The 18,893-nt window shown below is 63.3% G+C and overlaps 2 protein-coding genes across 7 annotated transcripts; one reads left to right on the forward strand and one right to left on the reverse strand.

Annotated features, from left to right (window-relative positions):
• Positions 1–9,417: 9,417 nt before the first annotated feature.
• RHBG (Rh family B glycoprotein) lies at positions 9,418–14,790 on the reverse strand. 3 transcript variants are annotated; one of them, XM_068662744.1, is made up of 10 exons: positions 14,509–14,790; positions 13,213–13,399; positions 12,157–12,307; positions 11,919–12,066; positions 11,513–11,679; positions 11,214–11,351; positions 10,930–11,063; positions 10,696–10,817; positions 10,464–10,537; positions 9,418–9,894 (listed from the first exon to the last, which is right to left on the reverse strand). In XM_068662744.1, the coding sequence occupies exons 1-10, from the start codon at positions 14,690–14,692 to the stop codon at positions 9,829–9,831; spliced, it is 1,371 nt and encodes a 456-aa protein (XP_068518845.1). In that variant the 5' UTR covers positions 14,693–14,790; the 3' UTR covers positions 9,418–9,828. The 3 variants fall into 3 exon arrangements, with proteins under 3 accessions (XP_068518845.1, XP_068518847.1, XP_068518846.1); XM_068662746.1 differs by lacking the exons at positions 13,213–13,399; positions 14,509–14,790 and adding an exon at positions 12,782–13,198 and having other exon boundaries at positions 12,157–12,413; XM_068662745.1 differs by lacking the exons at positions 13,213–13,399; positions 14,509–14,790 and adding an exon at positions 12,623–13,198 and having other exon boundaries at positions 12,157–12,496.
• HAPLN2 (hyaluronan and proteoglycan link protein 2) lies at positions 14,787–18,768 on the forward strand. 4 transcript variants are annotated; one of them, XM_068662751.1, is made up of 6 exons: positions 14,787–14,917; positions 16,543–16,763; positions 16,945–17,295; positions 17,473–17,589; positions 17,792–17,977; positions 18,077–18,768. In XM_068662751.1, exons 2-6 carry the CDS (start codon positions 16,559–16,561, stop codon positions 18,358–18,360), a joined length of 1,143 nt encoding a protein of 380 aa, XP_068518852.1. In that variant the 5' UTR covers positions 14,787–14,917; positions 16,543–16,558; the 3' UTR covers positions 18,361–18,768. The 4 variants fall into 4 exon arrangements, with proteins under 4 accessions (XP_068518852.1, XP_068518850.1, XP_068518851.1 ...); XM_068662749.1 differs by lacking the exon at positions 14,787–14,917 and adding an exon at positions 15,065–16,457; XM_068662750.1 differs by lacking the exon at positions 14,787–14,917 and adding an exon at positions 15,065–16,336.
• The last annotated feature ends 125 nt before the right edge of the window (positions 18,769–18,893 follow it).

Genomic DNA, 18,893 nt, shown 5'->3' on the forward strand with positions numbered 1-18,893 from the left:
TATTTCTCTCTTTGTGTCTTAATTTGGCCCATTATTATTATTTTATAAAAGGGCCCTTTCTCCACCCCCTCCCTCTTGAAGACACTCCTTAGACCGATGGGAAAATGGCAAGGAATAATTATGAAAAACATCAGTGGAGAGAGGGCCATCTGAGAGGGATTAAAGGATTACAATTAAAACTCATTTTAGGGAGGTGATGTGACATTAGCGTTTTCATTCTTCCCCCCCACCCCCCTTCCCCAAACACCCTCCAGGCTATCTGGGTCTAAGTTGATTAAATGACAAACTCCAGCTCAGAGGGAAACAACAACAAATTAAAAAGAGAGTAAAATGAAAAACAACAACCCCCCAAAAAAATGATTTGCGAAATTAAAGCGAAATTGAGGTCACTGAGAATTATGGAAAGTCCTGGCAGCAGCTGGAAACGGGGTGGACAAAGCACCTGCTGCTGATACCGGGTTCCTGGCGGTGGGAGCATCTCCCCTCTGCCTGGTCCAGCGGGCAGGGGGGGGTCTGCGAGGGGTCTCCCCCAGGAGCTGGGCTGCAGAAACGCCTCGCAGGCTTGCGTCGTGGTTTCGTGCCCACCCTCTGCTCCACGAGGTCTCGTCCCCAGGAAGGGGACGCGGGGTTTGGCCGTGGGACCCTGCGCTCGTGGTGCTTTTCCTCCGTCGGCTGCAGCTTTGCAGCAGGGAGCACGGCCCGGGAGAGGTGAGCGTGCAAAATGCTACCGGGGGCCGTGGAGCCCTGGTTTCTGCCTGGGTGCTTTCCCTCCTGCCATCGCTGCCTGGCACGTTGTTCTCTGCTCTGGCTGCTCCGATTCACACTTTGCAGCTCCTACTAGTGGCTGGAGCCAGCCAGACCCTGCCTCGCTCGGGTGGGCTTCGTGCCGGCCGCGGCACGGTTCCGACCCCCGGAAAAAAAAGCAGAAAGAGTGGAGGGCGAGGAGACCTGCCCTCTCCTCCTCGCCCATGGGTTTCCTGCCCCTTTCCTCCTCCTGATGGTGTTCCTGAGAGCAGGAGCTGCTCCGCGTGTTGGCTCAGTGCTGTCGTAAATCAGGGGCGGTGGGAACGCTCCGGGGAGCTGGTGTTTCCCCGTGCCGGGACTTCATTTTGGCAAGGAAACGGAATTATAGACCGATCGCTGGCCGTTTGGGCTAATGGTGGTGAAGCTTGGGATGGGGGATTTCCCTCCATAAATCAGAAATGTCTACGAATCAAGTGATTCTGATGACGGGGGCACCTAAACCCATGCTGGCAGCCCCGTTGGAAGGGGAGACGATGGGAAGACGCGAGGCAGAGCTGTGCAGCTCGGATTCACGATGCTTTTTGGGCTGCAGGGCCCCAAACCCACATCCTCTGCCCTGAAAACACAGATCCCACTGCACAAATTAAGGCAAGGAGACCTGCGAGCACCCGAGCTGAGGTCGCTTCCCCCCAACCCGTGCGTTTCAGCGGTGGGAGCAGGGGTCGGGCACGGGGAGGCTGCGTCCCACGGCCTGGCACGGCGGGCGCCCCATCACGTGGAGGCACACGTGGGCACGAGCGCTTGTCATGTGGGGTGCCACATCGTGTCTCGTACGGGGAGGCAGGGAGAGCTGCAAAAAGCTTAACGGAAGGGAAACTCCCCCTCCTCCTCCTCCTCCTCCTCCTCCTCCTCCTCCTCCTCCTCCTCCTCCTCCTCCTCCTCCTCCTCCTCCTCCTCCTCCTCCTTCTCCTCTCTCCCCCCCACTAGATCCAGCCTATTTTCTTTCCTCTCCTTTTGTTTCTGGTTTCCGGAACTATGCGGCAAAGCAAAGCGTGGGGAGAAGAAAGAGGCTGAAGAGAGCTGGCATCTGGCAGGGAAAAGAACAAAATAGCGGAGCAGGGCTCTGGGCGGAGGTGCAAAGGGCCCCGGACCTCGCCAAGCGGCGGCTGCCCAGGACCTGGGCGAGCCCCAGGAAAAATCAGGGTCTGAACAGGGGACAGGCTCCCGGGGAGGTGCAGAGCAGCACGGGGTCAAGATCTTGATGGGTGACGGTGGCAGAAAGCCAACCCTTGAATTTAGGGGCCGTGTGGGCACCTCTCTGGGTGCCCCCCTGCATCCATCCCCCTGTGCCACACGCCTCCCCCAGCCCTGCACCCTTAGGTGCGCCCCGAGCAGCTCATTTCTGGGTGCTCCCAGCACCAAGGGGCCGGTCTTTAGGTGGTCTCATCCTGCACCCGTGGCGAAGCACAGGAGGAGGAGGAGGCGGAGGCGATGCTGCCGTGGTCGCTGCCTCGGCTGCGATTTTCGGAGCGGCGTGTGTGCCTCCGCGATGTCCCTTTTACAGTCGGGGTGAGAGATGCCTGAATATGTTTGATTCCTGTTTTTTTTTTTTTTTTTTTTTTCCTCCGTCCCGGCCAGCACAGAGAGGTCTTTGCATACAGCCCTAGTGAAGATAATGTTAATTGGGTAAATTAATTAGAACCAAGATGCAGTGTTTTCCCCCTGAGGAGGAAATACAGTAAACTCCATTTTTTTTTTGTGAGCTGTTTTATTCAGCCAGGGGGGTCGCGGCAGAATAGCGGTGTCAAAGGAGCTGCCACTTCCAAGGTCCTTGTGTCCCCCCCGTGCCGCCCCAGAAAGGGAACAAAACTCTGTTGACAGCAAAGTCCCAGCAGGAGCCCTGGGCTGAGGGGCACGGGGCGGCGAAGCGGAAAGGGTGCCAGGTTTCCGAGCGCCGTGAGGGAACAGGCTTTGGTCTCCGGCATTTCAATGGGCCGGGGGAGGCAAAATCAGTCCTTTCAGGGTCGGTCGCGTTGTTCTCTGTCCCTACGGGGACAACGTGCTGCTGGCAGCAGGATGGGGCGCAAGGGACAAAGGGGGAACGGGGAGCGGGCACGGTCCCACCTCGGGATGCTCCCGGAGGCACCCGGACCCCGGTGGCTGGGCACGGGGAGTGGCCCCAGGAGTGGTTTTGCAGCACCCAGGGGTGTTTCTGTCCCAACACCTTTGTTGTGCTGTCCTTCGAGGTGCACAAAATGCCTCCAGTGCACGGGCACGGCTGCACCACGCTCGCTCGCTGACCCTCTCCTGCTGCAGCCCTCGGATTTGCAGCTTTTTAGGCTTTGGACCCCAAAATCCCTCGACCAGGAGAGCCCAGCCTGGACGTGGGGTGTTTCTGAGTGCCTCCACCACCCGTGCTGTGGGACGGGAAGGTTTGGGGCTGAGCAGCGGCGGGTTTGGGGATTTTCACGCCGGGCGCTGCTGCACCCTGGGGATGCTCAGGGCTGGTCCCAGCGGCGTTTTCCCAGCGCTGCCCCAGCACCACCTCCCGTCAGCATCCCCCGGCTCGCAGGCAAGTGCATCCTGGGAATTTCCTTCCCCAAATACCTTCACCCCAAGCCCGGTCGGGCAGACAACCTTCCATCGTCATATTTAACTCCCCCTCCCGCTGCTGACCGAAGCCAGGATGAAAGCAGCTTTTTTTTTTTTTTTTTTTCCCCTCTTTCTTTCTTTCCTTTTTTTTTTTTTTTTTTTTTTTTTTTTTTTTAATGGCGTTTCATTAGCCTCCAAATCAGACAGGCTAAACAATGGCGTTCTGTCAGCGATGGGCTTTCGTGCTGATTTCATCTCCTCTCTCATCCGTATGCAAACCAGGCTCCAGCAGGCTTTGGCCATGCCATGGAAACCGAGGTGCAGGCCCGGAATGGGGGTTCTCGGAGTGAGAAATCTCCCGGTCGCTTTTTCCCATTTGCATAATGCAACTTTTCTTCCTGCAGACACTGAGGCGCTTTTGTTTATAGAGAGCCCAGGGAAAGGGGGGTGCCGGGGCCGGAGGGGGGCCTTGGGGGGAGCGGGGAAGAGGAGGACAGCGCTCGCCAAAGGAGAAAGGAGCGGGGAGACTGGAAGGGAATAAATATGAGGATGGGAACCGGGAGATGGGGCAGGGACGGGTCCCCCCCCGGGTGCTCCTTTGGCCTCTCGGTGGTGGGTGAAGGTTTTGGGGTCCTTGGGGTGCCGGGGAGCGGGGTGTGCGCTGGATGAAAGCCTCTGGTCGTGAGAACCCCCCAGAGGGAGCAGGAGCCTTGTTGAGCCCCCCTTGAAACACCTCGAGGGGTTCGTGCAAGGAGCCTCCAAACCTCAGCTGGGGGAAACCGGAGGAAGCTCGGGGGTGAAACCATCCCAGGTTTACGCCCAGGGATGTGTGGGGACAGAGGTTAAGGGCACAAAACCGCAGCCCTTTCCTCTCCCTTGAAGCGCAGCGAGCTCCAAAGCCTCAAGGGGAGGTGGAGGAGGCAAGGATCCAGCCCGAAGTCTGCTTCCCAGCGGTGTCCCTCGTTTTTTTGGGGATACTCGGAGCAGTTTGCGTCCTGTCGTGCTCCTCTCCCTCTGCAAAGCAGCAATCCAGACCTCCTGAGATCAAACCGGGGAGCAGGGGGTTGCTCTGACCGCTCTCATCGTCCCCGATAGCTGCGTCCCCTAAAAACGAGCCCAGGCTCCATCCCAACCATCAGGGCATCTGATTTTTGGGTGGGATGGGTGCGTGTCTCACAGCAATAATAGCAATAATCGCAGAGAAATGTATTCATCAGCGACACACGACAGACACGGAACCTGCAGTTAGGAGTGTTTGGAGAGGCGTAAAAATCCCTGGGAATAATTCCGAAACGGGGTGTGGGAGCTGAAGCTGGGGAGGTGGGGATATTTGGGGGTTTAGCCTCAAATTGGGGCCGCACTGTTTTTAAGGTGATTCGGTGTGAGTTGGACGGAGATCAGGGGAAAGTCCTGGCATGGTAAAAATGGAGTTGGTGCTCCAAGGACAGGCATGGGACATGTCACCAGAGCGAAGCCTCAGCAGCACGTGGGCACCGCACGGCTTTGATCTGGAATCGGATCCAACCCCACTTCCAGGGCTGTTTGTGCTTTGGGGTCTGGTTGCACACACGAGTGGGGACCCGGCGCTCCTCCATCCCCTCCAGAGAGCAGCTGGGATCCATCCGAGGTGACCCAGCTGATGTAAAACACCAAATCTCAGGCGGGCAGCACCTTCGTTAGCGCAGCCCTGCGTCACCGGCGTGGCTGCGATGCTGCTAACGCGCTGTAAAAGGGATGGGGATCTTGAGGAGGCTGCTCTGGGGCTTTTTTTTGGTTGTTTTCAGTCTGATTCCTGCAGAAAGTGAGATCTCCATGATCGCAAGGGCGCATCTGTCGTTTCTCACCTCTCTCCCAGGAGCTTCTGAAATGGGGCGACTTCAGCCCCGTTCGGCTCGGTGCCGTTTCCCGATCCCCAGCCTGCAGGGACTGCTTTGGGGCTTCGGTTGGGTTTATTTTTCGGAAGCTGGTGTCTGGTGTTAGCTCCGAAAAGCAGCTTTTGCTTCCACACACAGGACTGGTGAAGGTCTCAGCCCAAGGAGGCTCCTGGGGATCTCACCCCAAAAGGATCCCCGCTTTTATGGGCACTGCCTGCCTGCTCCTGCCCGCGCCGAGTGCCCTCCTCGTGGAGCAGGGAGGTTGCCCGAGCACATCAGGGGCAGTGCCATGAGGGGAAAGGAGCCCGCTGGAGTCAAACACTCGCCTTGGGTGCAGGGGGAGCTGCTTCGCACATGGCCGTGCCAGCAGGGGAAGGGGCAGCTCGCTGCGGCGCACCGGGCTCCGCCGGAGCAGGGAGAGGGCTCCCCGGCATCGCTTCCACCCTCCGGCCCACTGGTCATGCCAATTTGTCACCAAGCTGGGATTTCAATTAAACCCCCAAAGGAGGGGTCAGGGGTTACGCAAACACGGTGGCAAAGGCCACTCGCCTGGAGGGCTTCCCCCGGGGCCGCCGCTGCCGGCCCCTCGCTTTACACAGCCCCAATTGACCCGGGCTGAGGGCCGGCATTGTTCCCCCCGTGCGCCATTCAAGAGGCCGTTTGTCAATAAAATTGACCTCTGGGCTCCCAGGGATGCAGCCTCCTCCTCTTCCTCCCTCTCCCAGCGGCTCGGAGCGGAGCCGGCAGCACCTCGACCGTCCCCGTGCCCCGGGGGGGGGAGCAGAGAGGGGCGAGCTGGGGGGCACGGCAAGGCCCCCGGTGTTGTGCCGGGCTCTGCCCTTTGCTCCCTGGCGTTTGACCAAAACCATTTGGTGATTTCCAGGCAGAGCAATTGGGGAATTCATCTTAAGCACCGGCATCATCCGTCCCCAGCACCGGCATCGTTCCCCCTCTCCGGTTCTCCTCTCACAGCCTGCGCCCCTTCCCCACGAGCACCCCGTGATGGTTTCCCACTCCTCTCCACCCCTTGACGCAGGGACCCAGCTTTTTTTTTCGTCCTCCATCAGAGCCAAGTCCTTTTTCACCCCCAGCAGCATCTCTCCGTACCTGCCTCACTCCCCTTTGTTTTTTCGGGGTACCACGGGGCTCCCCATGGGTTTGGGCCCCGCTTGTGCCAGGCAGCGTGGTGAACCTGCAGCCGCTTGGCCGAGCGGGTATCGCGGAGCAAGTGGCAATTAGCGTGGGTAAAGAGCCCCTTAGTGCCTGTCCCTTACATAACACCTTTGTTCCCTCGTAAATAGACTTGACTCCTGTTTTTTTTTTTGCCGGGGGCCTTTATTCCCTCTTGATTTTATTTTATCGTTCTCGGGACCTGGCGGAAGAAGGAGCCGATTGTTCGCCCGGTGGCACCAGCGATTTTAATTGCTCTGCCCCCGGTGCTGGCACCCGGGGGCTCGTTACGCCGCTGGCACCGAGCAAACGGAGCAAACCGTAATTGCAAGGGGTCAAAGGGGTGCTCCTGCTGGGGGGGGCTTGGCAGCGGGGCCGGGCTTTACCCCCCCTGGGGTTGGGGTCAGGGAGGGATCCTGGGTGGCTCTGGGTCGGGATCGGTTCACGCCGTGCCCTCCTGTCGCCAGATAACGCAGGGATCCAGGGGGATTTGCACCCATGGGTGGTGCCGGGGTGCCATGGGGCACTTTGGGGTGCTGGTGCCAAGCACCGGGGGTGCTGTTGGGGCTCCCCCTTTGTCACGGCACCGCTGGTGTTCCCGAGGCCCCGATGCCAGCACCGGCGGTGCCGCGTGGCCGCGGGGAGCCCTCGGGCGCTGCTCTTTGTTCGGAGCGGGGATGTTCGGGGGGCCCCTGCTCCTCTCCGGAGCCTCCCCTCTCCCATCTGGCACCCATTATCGGGTGCGTGCCCCAGCCCCGTCTGACACGGAGCCTTACAGGTGTCGCTCGGATAACGATTCACACTCCCAGGAAGGTGGGAAAGATGATTAGCTGGCTTTCGATCAACCCGCACACGGCATCAGCTGGGCCTGGGGGGGGGGAGGCGGCGGGGGCCGCCGATGTGTAAGGACACGTCGGGAGCCCGGGCTTTGTCCTGCCCCTAATTCCAATGCACTCGTGGGCACCCCTTTTGTGTGCCTTAGTTTCCCCAGCTGTAGCAGAGAGATGTTGTTATTGCCTCGCCGTGTGAAACACCCTCGGAGCAGCTGATTGAGCTCAAAAAAAAAAGAAAAAAAAGGGGGAAAAAAGAAAAAAAAAAAAAGAGGTGATTCAGGCAGGGCTCTCGGCAGCTGGCGCAGTCGGGGCTCCCGGGGGACAGGGCTGGGAGCAGGGGGGGTGATGTGAGTTAGATGAGCCCGTGGCTATGGCAAACAGCAAAATCAGCTTTTTTTGCCCCATTCTTTGTGTGCCCAGGCCGTGGGGCATCCCCCTGGGCTGGGCTGCGGGTTGCGAGGGGTCACGGAGCACAGCGTGCCCTGCCAGGCGGGGAAACTGAGGCACGAGGGGTCTCGGGGCTGGAGAGACATCAGGGTGAGGAGCCGAGGCTGCTCCCCGCGGGGATGTCACCGTCACCCCAACATCACCGCCCGTCCCGGGCCCCCGGTGCCGCGGGCAGAGCCGGCGTTGCCTCTCCCCGCAGAAGCGGGGCTCCGGGATTATCCGCTCAGCCGCGCCATCTGTTCGCCAAACTGCCATCATTATGTTCGACTTGGGAAGAAAACGGCCCCTACAGAGAAGCAATTTGTTCGCTGACGAAACCTTTCAGGCTCTCGCCGTCCCACCCGACCCTCGCCGCCGCGCGGGCGAGCTCTCGGCGCGCTCGCCGGGGCTTAAACAATCCTGCGGGGAGCGCGGCGGCGCGCGAGCCGGCCGTGGGGAGGGTGCGGGGCTCCCTAATCCGATTACCAAACATAACAGCCCTCGGAGGGGCCGGGGTGGGCGAGGGGAGGAGGAGGAGGAGGAGGAGGAGGGAGGTGGGCTTCGCGCCCGACCCTTGCGTCGGAGGGTCTCGCAATGATCTCACTGGAGGGGCTTTTCTTCCCCTCGCGGTGGGTTGCTTTTGAAACGTGCCGGGAGGGGATGAAAAAGGGGCAAGGGGCTGCCTGGGAAAGACAGGGGGGGTGGGAAGGGGGGGTGGGAAGGGGCTGGGGGCTGCCGGCCGGAGCCCTGCCCCGTTACTGCTTCTCCATCCCATGTCCCCATGTGTGCCGGGGGGGTCCTGGCCATGGGACGCGTCCCCCCTGGTGAGCAGAGTGGGGCTGGGGTCTCTGTGTGGAGCGGGGGCAACAGAAGCCCCCCAGTGGCCGTGGTGGCAGCGGGGATGGAGCCGTGTGCCCCATTGCCGTGCGCTTTTTTGTGGGATTTCGGTGGCACCAAAGCACCGAACTGCCACGGAGTTTCACCGGGTTCTCTGTAAGGAACGACCCCAAACCCTCGGGAAGTTTGGGGCAGGGTTTGATGCGCATCAGAACCCAAAATTGGGAACTCCTGCTGTGAAATGATTCCTTTCCTTCCACCTTTGATGCAACCTTTTCGGGTGCTCCGAGAGCAGCAGGAGTTAACAGACAGCGGTGCCATGCGGGGCCGTGCCGGGTGGGCAGCAGGGCGCAGAGCCCCGTCTCCCACCGGTGTCACCCCCCTCCTTCCCGCTGCCCCCCACCCGGGTGCCATCCCTGGGTGGGATGGAGCTGCCCCCCCAGCACCTGGCGAGTGCCAGATTCTGGCACCAGAGGTGTGAAAGCGCCTGGAAGCTGCCGGCAGGACGAGGCCCCCCCAGGCACCCTCCTGCGGGGGACCCCGGCACGGCCACCACGGCCCCCCCAAGAATCCCCGGATGGCCATAGGAGCATCCCTGTCTCCAAGGGGGGGCATTTTCCTGGTTTGGGGGGCTTCTGCTCGGCCACAGTCCCTGTGGGAGGTGTGGGGTGGGAAGGGGGACTCAGGGGCCACCTCGGTGCTGGGGACCCTGGTGTCACCCTGGGCTCTCCAGGCCCGTCGCACCCTCTGGTGGCGAAGCTCTGGAGGATTCCCCCTGTGGGCGAGGATCAGAGCGAGGCACAAAACCCACAGGGTCCCCACAGCATCACCGTATGGGGTATGGGGGGGTGCGTGGGGGCCTTGCTTTCCTCCCAGGAAAGAAACCCGAAGGCAAATCCGCCAGCAAAACCGATGCGTGAATTTATGGGGAAAGCCTGAAGTTACGAAAGGAAAAGTATTTTAATTGTGGCGTTCCAAAGCGTCCATAAAAAAGTCTCTGCTGCTTGCCTTTCCCCTAGGCACACCCCTTCCCCTAAAAAAAAGCCCCCCCCCCGTGGCTCTCCTCTCTCCCCCACGTCTCAGAGAGCAGCGGGTGGGGAAACTGAGGCACGGGAGCGACACCTCTCACGCTGAGCAAGGTCTGGCTCCACGTCGCATCCCCGGAGCAAGCTGAGCCGTGCCTTCACCCCCAAAAATGCTGCAGCATCTCCTCGCCACGCACCCCGCTGCTCCCCAGCCATAGGGACCGGGTGCTGGTCCCATAGGGACGGATTTGGGGCCGCCCGGTGCCGGTGTTGCTGCTGGAGGCGTCGAGCCCGGTGCTGCAGGACCTCAGCGTGGCCTCGGGGCCGTCAGGCGAGGGTGCTGCCACCCAGCTCCTCGTCGCTCGCCTCAGGGTTGAGTCCGTCCTCGGGCACCTGCAGTGATGTGGAGACGTGGATGTGGATTTGGGGGGGGCTTTAACGGAGCTGCCTCCCACCTTGGGAACAGGGAGGGTCCCCACCCCAATAAACCCACACAGAGGGTTCCCATGCCAATAAACCCCTAGGGTGCCCCCAGATAAACCAACAGGGAGGGTCCCCACCCCAATAACCCCCCATGGAGGGTCCCCACCCCAATAAACCCCCATAGAGGGTCCCCACACCAATAAACCTACAGGGTCCCCACAGGAAGGTCCCAATGCCAATAAGCCCCCAGGGTGTCCCCCCCAGTAAACCCTCAGGGAGGGTCCCACCCCAATAAACCCCCAGGATCCCTCCTAATAAGCCCCCAGGGAGGGTCCCCATCCCAATAAACCCCCAGCATCCCTCCAGGAAACCCCAAGGAAAGGTCCCCATCCCAATAAACCAACAGGGTCCCCCCCAGTAAACCCCCAGAGAGGGTCCCCACCCCAATAAACCCCCAAGATCCCCCCAGTAAACCCCCAGGACGGGTCCCCCACGCCCCCAAACCCACTGTTACCCCCCCCAATAACCCCATTCTTTACCTCTCTCAGGACCTTGTTTTCCATCTCCGGGCTCTTTGGGGTCGATCTCAGCGCCCTGATTCTCAGGAGGGTTCCTGGGGACGGCCGGAGCCGGGCGGGGGCGCACTGAGCGCGGGGGTCTCCTTGCGCTCCCCGGGCTTCCCCTGCCACCTAGCGGCTACCGGGGGTGCGCACGGCCGCGGACACGCGTGGGGGGGGTCCCGGGGAAGGGGTTCCCGCAGGAGAAACTCACCCGTGAGGCTGCCCCCGAGGGAGGCCAGGATTAGGGTGAGGGGCAGGGCGCAGAGCTGCCACCACGCCTGGCTGCTGGCCGTGCGGCTGCCCTGGGCCACCAGCGGGAACACGTTCTCCATCCTGAGGGTAGAGAAGGTGCAGGGGGGGCTCTGCTCGTGGCCGGAGAAGCCCCCAGCTCGGGGGTCGTGGGGCAGTTCCCTCCCCACCCACCCTAAATTTAGGGTCTTCTCACCTGCCGCCGTAAGCGTCGGCGGTGGCCAGCCCCGCCAGCAGCGTCCCCACCAAGGTGCCCAGGACCCCCGGCAGCCCGTGGACGTTGTGGACCCCGCACGTGTCCTGGATTTTCAGCCTGGAGCTCAGGATGGGCTGGGGGGGGAGCACGGAGAGGGGGTGAGGGGGGACGCTCGCCCAGGGAGGCTGCGCTGCTGCTCGTTTTGGAGACGATGCAGCCCCCCCAGCGCACCCAGAGGGGGTCCCCCACGTCCCCACGTCCTTGGTGTCACGGGGGGGACTCACCGAGAGGAACCTGGAGCCCAGCAGGGAGAGGTGGCTGGCCAAAAACCCCGCCACCAGGGCCCCGAAAGGGGTGAGCAGCATCTCCCCGGCCATCCCCATCACCGCCGCGCCGACCAGGGCGGCGTCCTGGAGCTGGGCCTGGTGGAGGACACGGTCAGGGCACTGCTCCCGTGGAGAACGTCACCTTTGGGCCGGGATTTGGGCTGCTTCAGGGCTCAAGCTGGGTCTTCACGAAGCCGAGGGAGCCAACAGCATCCCCTTGCCCCTTTATGTGCCCCGTGGGAGGGGACAGGACCTACCGCCTGCAGCGTGCCCTCCTCGTAGAGGATGGGCGAGAGGACGAAGGTGGCCAGGGTGCTCGCTGCCATCGAGAAGTAAATGTTCAGCACTGCCCAGGGCTCGGCGCCGTCCTGCGCCGTGGTGGCCGAAGCAAAACTGGGCCAAAATATCCAGAGGTAGAGGGTCCCTGCGGGGAAGGGGGCCAGGAAGGTTTTGGCACCGAGGCCGCTCCCTCCGGACGCAAAACGGGACCGAGGTCCCCATTTGGCAGTGCAGGAGGGTCACGCTGGGCAGGAGGAAAAGCTTTTTCCCCCGTCCCTAGGGAGGTGGAGGCTCCCTATCCTCGGGGATTTGGTGGCCTCAGGCTGCCCCGTGCTCCCAGCACCGTCCCCGTGCCCCCGGTGCCGTCGGGCTGGAGCTCCGTACCGAGCACGGCGAAGGCATCGGGCTGGCACCCCGCGTCCTGCTGCTCCCCCCGCTCATCCACACGGGGCTGGCGCAGGGCTCGCGAAACCATCAGGCCGAAATAAGCTCCGAAGGCGTGGACGGTCAGGGAGCCCCCGCTGTCGCTGATCTGGTGGGTGCAGGAGACACGGGTGGGGATGGGTCCCGACGGGGGAGGCAGGAGGCCCGTGGCCAGCCTGATTTTGGGGGGGCCACTCACCCCCAGGAGGCTGAGCAGGATGAATTCGTTGCAGGCGAAGAGGGGAACCTCCAGCAGGGTCATCAGCAGCAGCTGGATGGGGTTTACCCTGCCCAGAACGGCTCCGGATGAGATGAGGACGGCGGCGGTGCAGAAGTCGGCGCTGACCATGCTGGGAAGGAGAGGGAAAGGTGTGGGGATGGATTTGGGGCTGCTGGCTGTGAGTGTGGGCACCACAGGAAGGGCTGGAGGTGAGCCCGAATCCTGCATCCCAAACCCTGAATCCCAAATCCTGTGTCCCAACCCCTGCATCCCAAACCTGGTGTCCTGACCCTACATCCCAAATCCTGCATCCCAAATCCTTTGTCCCAACCCCTACATCCCAAATCCTGCATCCCAACCCCTACATCCCAAACCCTACGTCCCGACCCCTGCATCCCAAATCCTGTGTCCCAAACCCTATATCCCAAATCCTGCATCCTGACACTTACATCCCAAACCCTGCATCCCAACTCCTACATCCCAAATTCTTCATCCTGACTACATCCCAAACCCTGCGTCCTGACTCCTGCATCCCAAATCCTGCATCCCAACCTGTATATCCCAAATCCTTCATCCTGACCCTTACATCCCAAATCCTGCATACCTACATCCCAAATCCTGCATCCTGACCCCTACATCCCAAATCCTGTGTCTTGACCTCTACATCCCAAACCCTGCGTCCTGACCTCTATATCTGAAATCCTGCATCCCAACCTGTATATCCCAAATCCTTCATCCTGACCCTTACATCCCAGACCCTGCATCCCAACCCCTACATCCCAATCCCACACCCTGCATCCCGCTGCTCCTGCAGGCTGAGCCAAGGCTGTTGGTGCCAAGGGGACGGGGTGGCTCGAGGCAGTCAGGGCCCCCCCGGTGCCCCCTAAAACCCAGCTGACGGCTCCCAAACCCGGTCCCTCTTGGCCTCCCCATCCTCCGGAGCACAGCGGTGAGTTTTACAGAGGAGGGAGCCAGCGTGCAAGGGATGGAGCCGGCATCGGCACCGTCCCGTGGCGGCACCTGTCCCCGCCTTACCTCTGTGCGCCCACGTAAATCTTGCCCTTTGGGGAGAAGTAGAAAAGCCCCTGGGCCAGGAGAGCCCACTGCAGGGCGAAGGCCACCACCAGCAGGCTGGTGGCCACGCTGCCCGGCCCGTAGCGGCCGAGGAAGGCCAGCAGGAACCCGAAACCGAGGAGAGCCTGGAGGTGGGCATCGCGGAAACCTGGCGGGGAGAGGCACGAGGGGGGATTTGGGGCACGTGGGGGCAGGCGCGGGGTCCTCTCCGTGGGCGGTAGCGGTGCTCGCCCAGCCTGCTCGGCCACCTTTTGGGGTTCAAACAGGTTTTGGGGTGCTGGAGCCTTCAGCCTTCCCCACCCATGTGTCCCAGCGCCCACGGTGGATGTGTCACCGCCCTTGGAGGTTTCCGGAGGGGACCGTGGGTGAACGCCTGTCCCTGCCCGACGTGTCCCTTCCAGCTCACCCCACGTGCGTCAGCCCCACGCAGACAGCAGCCTAAACCCCACGTGGGGTGCCCCACAACCTGGAAGCTTCCTGGGGCGGGTGACACGGGCGCAAAGGTGACCAGAGGAGAGGTCACCGGCCACAGCTGGGGACCCCCCTGCTGCCCCTGGAGACATCAGGGGGGACGAGGGGACCCGAAACGCAAACACCCAGGGATGTCACCCCACAACTGGCAGCAAAACCCAGCAGGGGGGACCCGGGTCTCCCTTGGGGGATGCGTCCTTTTGGGGCTCGGTGCCGTGCCTGCCCCGCAGGGACCGGTGACTCAGCACCGGGTGCGGTTACGCGGTGGAACTGGGCAAACCGGCCAGCTGCTATGGGGCCGGGGCAAAGGGCTGGGCCCGGGTGAGTTTGAATCACCCGCCTGGCCCCGCTGCTGCCCCAAAGGGGCTACGCAGGGTGCTGAGCCCCCCCTCCGTGATGGTTGAGGGGTACGGTCAGGATCAGCCCCTGCAAAGATGAAAACCCCATGGCGGGGGCTTGGGGCGGTTCCCTCGGTGCTGCGAGCCCTGCGGGTGGTTTTGCAGCCCCCCAAGCGCTGGGAGCAGCTCCTGGGCTTCCCATCAGGGGATTGGGGGCACGATTGGGGCCACCAAGATGTGGGTCCCCCACCAGCCATCCCTGCTGAGGGCTTCCCCACCTGGGGACTTGTGCCGGGGTCAGCACGCGCGCCTCCCAGCCACCAGCCCCCCTTGGGGAGCACACAGCACCCCGGGGAGCCCCACGTGCCCCCTGCTCCCTTTTAGGGTGCGGTTCAGAGCATCCAGCAGCACCAAGAGGTTCTGCACCCCTCGGGGACGGCGTACTCACGGGGGTACCCCGACCCGGGCTCGGGGTCTCTCCGGCTGCAGTTGGACTGCGGGGAGCAGAGGCCGGGGTCGCTCTCGGGGCCGTACCGGACAAAGGCGGCGAAGAGGATGATGGTGAGGAGCTGGAGGAAGAAGCACAGCCCGGCCAGACGGAGCCTCGAAGGGGCAGCAGCACCCTCAGCCATACCGGGGGGGGGGGGGGCAACAAACCCCAAATCGGGCGGGCGGCTCCCTGCAAACCCCTCCTGTGGGGCCGCCGGCTCCTGCCCGCACCCCGGAAGGATCGAGGCAAACAAGGGCGAGGAGAGGGGCCGGAGGCTGCTGTTGGCAAAGGAAAAGGGGGAAGGAAAAGGGGAGGGGGTCCCCTCGGGGGGGGTCCCCTCCCTGCCGGGCCAGCTGGAAGGCGAGGGGTTTGTTTGCTTTGCTCTCCTCCGCTCGGCTTTCCGTTGGCTGCTGCCGCCGGGACGTGTTTGTTGTGCGCCCGGAGCGCAAACCCCGAAAAGGAAGAGGAAGAGAAAGAAAGGAGCCCAACGAGCGCCTCGCCTTTGGGAAACGGCTGCGGTGGCTCCCGGCCCTGCCAGGCTGGGACTTTGGGGACCCGGAGCTGGGTTGGGGTCCCCGCACGGGGCAGGACCCAGGGCTGGGGTTGTGGTTGTGGCGGGGCCGCTGGGCGCTGCTGCTGGGACACCGCGAGCACCGGCACAGCCCCTTCGTGGTGCCGCGGCTCCAGGAAGCAGCAGCCGGCCCCAAACCTCAGCCAGGCGCTTTTAGGGGGGGATTTAGGGTCTGTTTTGGCAGCCACGCACACAGCACAGAGCCCGCAGCAGCACAGAGAGGAGCGTGCCGGGCTGACCCCGTTGATTTTTCCTTTCTTTGCGCTTTTCCGTCCCCCTCTGGCTCGTAAAAATCACCGAATGGTTTGAGCTGCAGGGGGGAGACGTGGGGGGCTGCTCGTGCAGGCAGCTCCGAGGGGGTTACAGCGAGCCAGGGAGGGGGCACATGGTGCTGACCCCCCCAGGAGGGTTGTTTTTTGTGCCATATGAGGCCGGGAGCGCTGTGTCCTCCGGGGACAGACGGCCACTTGTCTCGCCCTTCGTTTGCCACGAGCTTCGTCCCCCCCTGGAGCTGGACCCAGGGCTGGGGGTGCTGATAAAGGGGGGGCCCAGCACACAGCCCCATTGTGCCCCCCTGCTTTGTTCCCGGCCCCAAGGTGACAGCAGGGGAGCCTCTCGGGTGGCTTTTGGGGTGGCAGGGGGGACCCCAACCACAGGAGCCCCGCAGGATGGCATCGGAGAGCTGGGAACTCGCTGTGGGGGGGCAGGAATTTAATCCGTGAGGCAGGGAGCAGCGTCCCCAAGGGGGACTGGTGCCCAGGGGGGGTCTCTGCCCGCAGCAGGGGCTGCGGAGCCCTGCGTGGCGCTGACATTTTCCCCTGAATTCCCCGGCTCTGTGGCCTGCGAATAAAAGCACGCTTGTTAGCCGGGAGCGCTGTGTTTTTGCCCAGCAGAACAATAAAGAGAAAGATGCTCACAATGGGAAATTGTGCTTCCTCCTCCCCGTGCGTTCCTCGGGGAGGTGTTTTGGGGGAAAAAAAAGAGAAAAAAATAAGAGAGGAGAAAGCAGGAAGAGACGGGGACGGGGCAGGGAGCGAGGGCACGGCCATGGGAGCAGGCACCGAGGGGCCGCGGTGCCGCGGGGCTGCCGGGACGCTGCCAGCACACGGACGGTGACGGTGACAGGGACACCACGGGGAGGGCAGGGGCCAGCTGGGAGCACCCCAGGCCACCCCTTGCACCCCTGGGTCCCCTCGTCCCAGCAGCACGGCGCAGGTTTGAGCTTCCCGGAGCCCTCGGTGCCACCGGTGCCACGTCGGGGCGGCGGTGACGGAGCCGGGACGTGGGCGCTGGGCGCTGGAGGGGGTGGATGGGCACGGCGGCTCCCCTGGGGACGGTAAGAGGTGGGGTGGTGCTGGGGGGGTCCGATCCTGCCCGGCTCAGTGCTGGGCTCATCCCATGTGGAGTTGTCCCCTTGGCAGGGCAAGCGTTGAGCCGATGGCTGCGGATGTCCCCACCGCGTCCCCTGGTCCCCAGCGAGGCCGGGGGCCGTCCCGCTGCACGTCCCTGAGCCCAACGCTCCCCCCGGGCACCCTCCTGCCCCCAGCTCCAAAGATGCTCCGGCTTCTCCTGCTCAGCTCCCTCTGGCTCCTGGCAGCGTCCCCGACCTCCAGCACCTTCCAGCGACCCACGGGGAGCCCGGGTACGGAATGGGGACAGGGACGGGGACGGGGGGCGCAGGGCGCTGCTGCTTGGGGACGGCACCGGGGGGGCTGAGCTACGCTGAGCCAGGCTGGAAAGCAGCTGGAGGTGCCGATGAGGGCGGTGGGGAGATTTTGGGGGCGTCGTGGAGGTGTCCTGAGCTGGTGCCCGGCGCCCCGCAGCCGCCCCACGCCTACAGTACCTGCTGGAGCCCCTGCACGGCGCGGTGCACACTCAGCGCGGTGCCACCGCCACCCTGCCCTGCGTCCTGCGCGCCCTGCCCCGCAACTACCGGGTGAAGTGGAGCAAGGTGGAGCCGGCCAACTACGGGGAGAGCGTCATCATCATCACCAACGGGCTGTCCCACAAGAACTACGGGCCCCTCAGCCCCCGGGTGCGCCTGCGGCACAGCCACCGCTACGACGCCTCGCTCACCATCACCGACGTGGCCTTGGAGGACGAGGGGCGCTACCGCTGCCAGCTGGTCAACGGGCTGGAGGACGAGAGCGTCTCGCTCACGCTGCACCTCGAGGGTGAGCCTCGGCTGCCTTCCTGGGGTGGGGAGAGGGTCCCGGGGGGGAGAGGAGGCTGTGGGTGCCCCCCTTTGCAACGCCCCTTGCTCCTCAGCACCAGGTTCTCGGGGGCAATGAGCCAAAACCCTTTTGGAGAGAACATCTCCGTCCCTCTCCATCCCTGTCCCCCCTCCCCAGGCGTCGTCTTCCCCTACCAGCCCAGCAACGGGCGCTACAAGTTCAACTACCACGAGGCCAAGCGCGCGTGCGAGCAGCAGGACGCCCGCCTGGCCACCTACCAGCAGCTCTACAAAGGTACCGCCCTGCTGCTGTGGGAGGGGGGGACCCCAAAAAAAAACCCTTCCTGCCCCCAAAACACGCCCTGCTGGACCACGGAGGAGGGGAGAGCTGCATGGTGATGCTGAGGTCCTTGGGCGCAGCGCGGCCCCGTCCCTCAATTTGTCAATTTGTCAATTAGTCAATTTGTTAATTTGCCCCCCCTCGGCTCGCCCCACAGCCTGGACGGAGGGCTTGGACTGGTGCAACGCAGGCTGGGTCCTCGACGGCACGGTGCACTACCCCATCATCAACTCCCGCGAGCCGTGCGGGGGCCGCCTCCTCCTGCCCGGCGTCCGCACCTACGGGGCCAGGGACAAGCAGCGGGATCGCTTCGACGCCTTCTGCTTCACCTCGGCGCTGCAAGGTTGCCTCCGACATCCCCCGTCCCCATCCCCGGAGCCCACCGGGGGGACCCTCGTGGGGTTCCGCTCACCCTCCGTGTCCCCACGTGTCCCCCCCCCAGGTGAGGTCTACTTCATCCGGGGCCACCTGAGCTTCAAGGAGGCCGGGCAGGCGTGCCGAAACCACGGGGCCACCGTGGCCAAAGTGGGGCAGCTCTACGCCGCTTGGAAATTTTCGGGGCTGGATCGCTGCGACGGGGGGTGGCTGGCGGACGGCAGCGTCAGGTACCCCATCACCGCCCCCCGGCAGCGCTGCGGGGGGGTTCCCGAGCCCGGCGTGAGGAGTTTCGGCTTCCCCAGCAAGGAGCAGAGGACCTACGGCACCTACTGCTTCGCGGGGGCGTAGGAGAGGTGGGCTGAGAAGCGGGGGGGACGGCACCCAGGTGGGGGGCTCCAGGTGGGGGCCGGGGGTCTCCGGGTGGGGGTGGGTGGTTTGTGCGTCCTCCGGGGAAGCGGTGGGGGTGATTTTGGGGGGCTCCTGCATCCTCTGGTGGAGCTGCTGCCCCCATCCCAGCTGCTCCGGGGCTCGCTGGGCGCTGGGGGCTCGCCAAAAAAGCCAGTCCCATTGCCAGCCCAGGAAGGGGGGCTCCAAAACCCCCCGATCCCCCCACCCCCGGTGTGTTTCTCTCCCCATTTTTGCTCCCCGCAGTCGCGAGGACAGTGGCCGGTGCAGGCGCGCTGGAGAGCTGGGCATTAACGAGCGTGACTAATGGAGTTTCGCTTTCTTAATTAATAAAGCGACGGTAAAGCTGCACGCCGAAGCCGTGCCCTCACCTGCCCTCTGCCCCCGGCACCTCCCGGGCTCTCAGCCATGGGGATCTGCCAAGGACTTCTTGTTTCCAGCAGTCCCAGTTTATAGGGACCCCCCCCTTGGGGTGT

The sequence above is a fragment of the Anas acuta genome, chromosome 28 (assembly GCF_963932015.1).
Source record: "Anas acuta chromosome 28, bAnaAcu1.1, whole genome shotgun sequence".
NCBI lineage: Eukaryota > Metazoa > Chordata > Aves > Anseriformes > Anatidae > Anas > Anas acuta.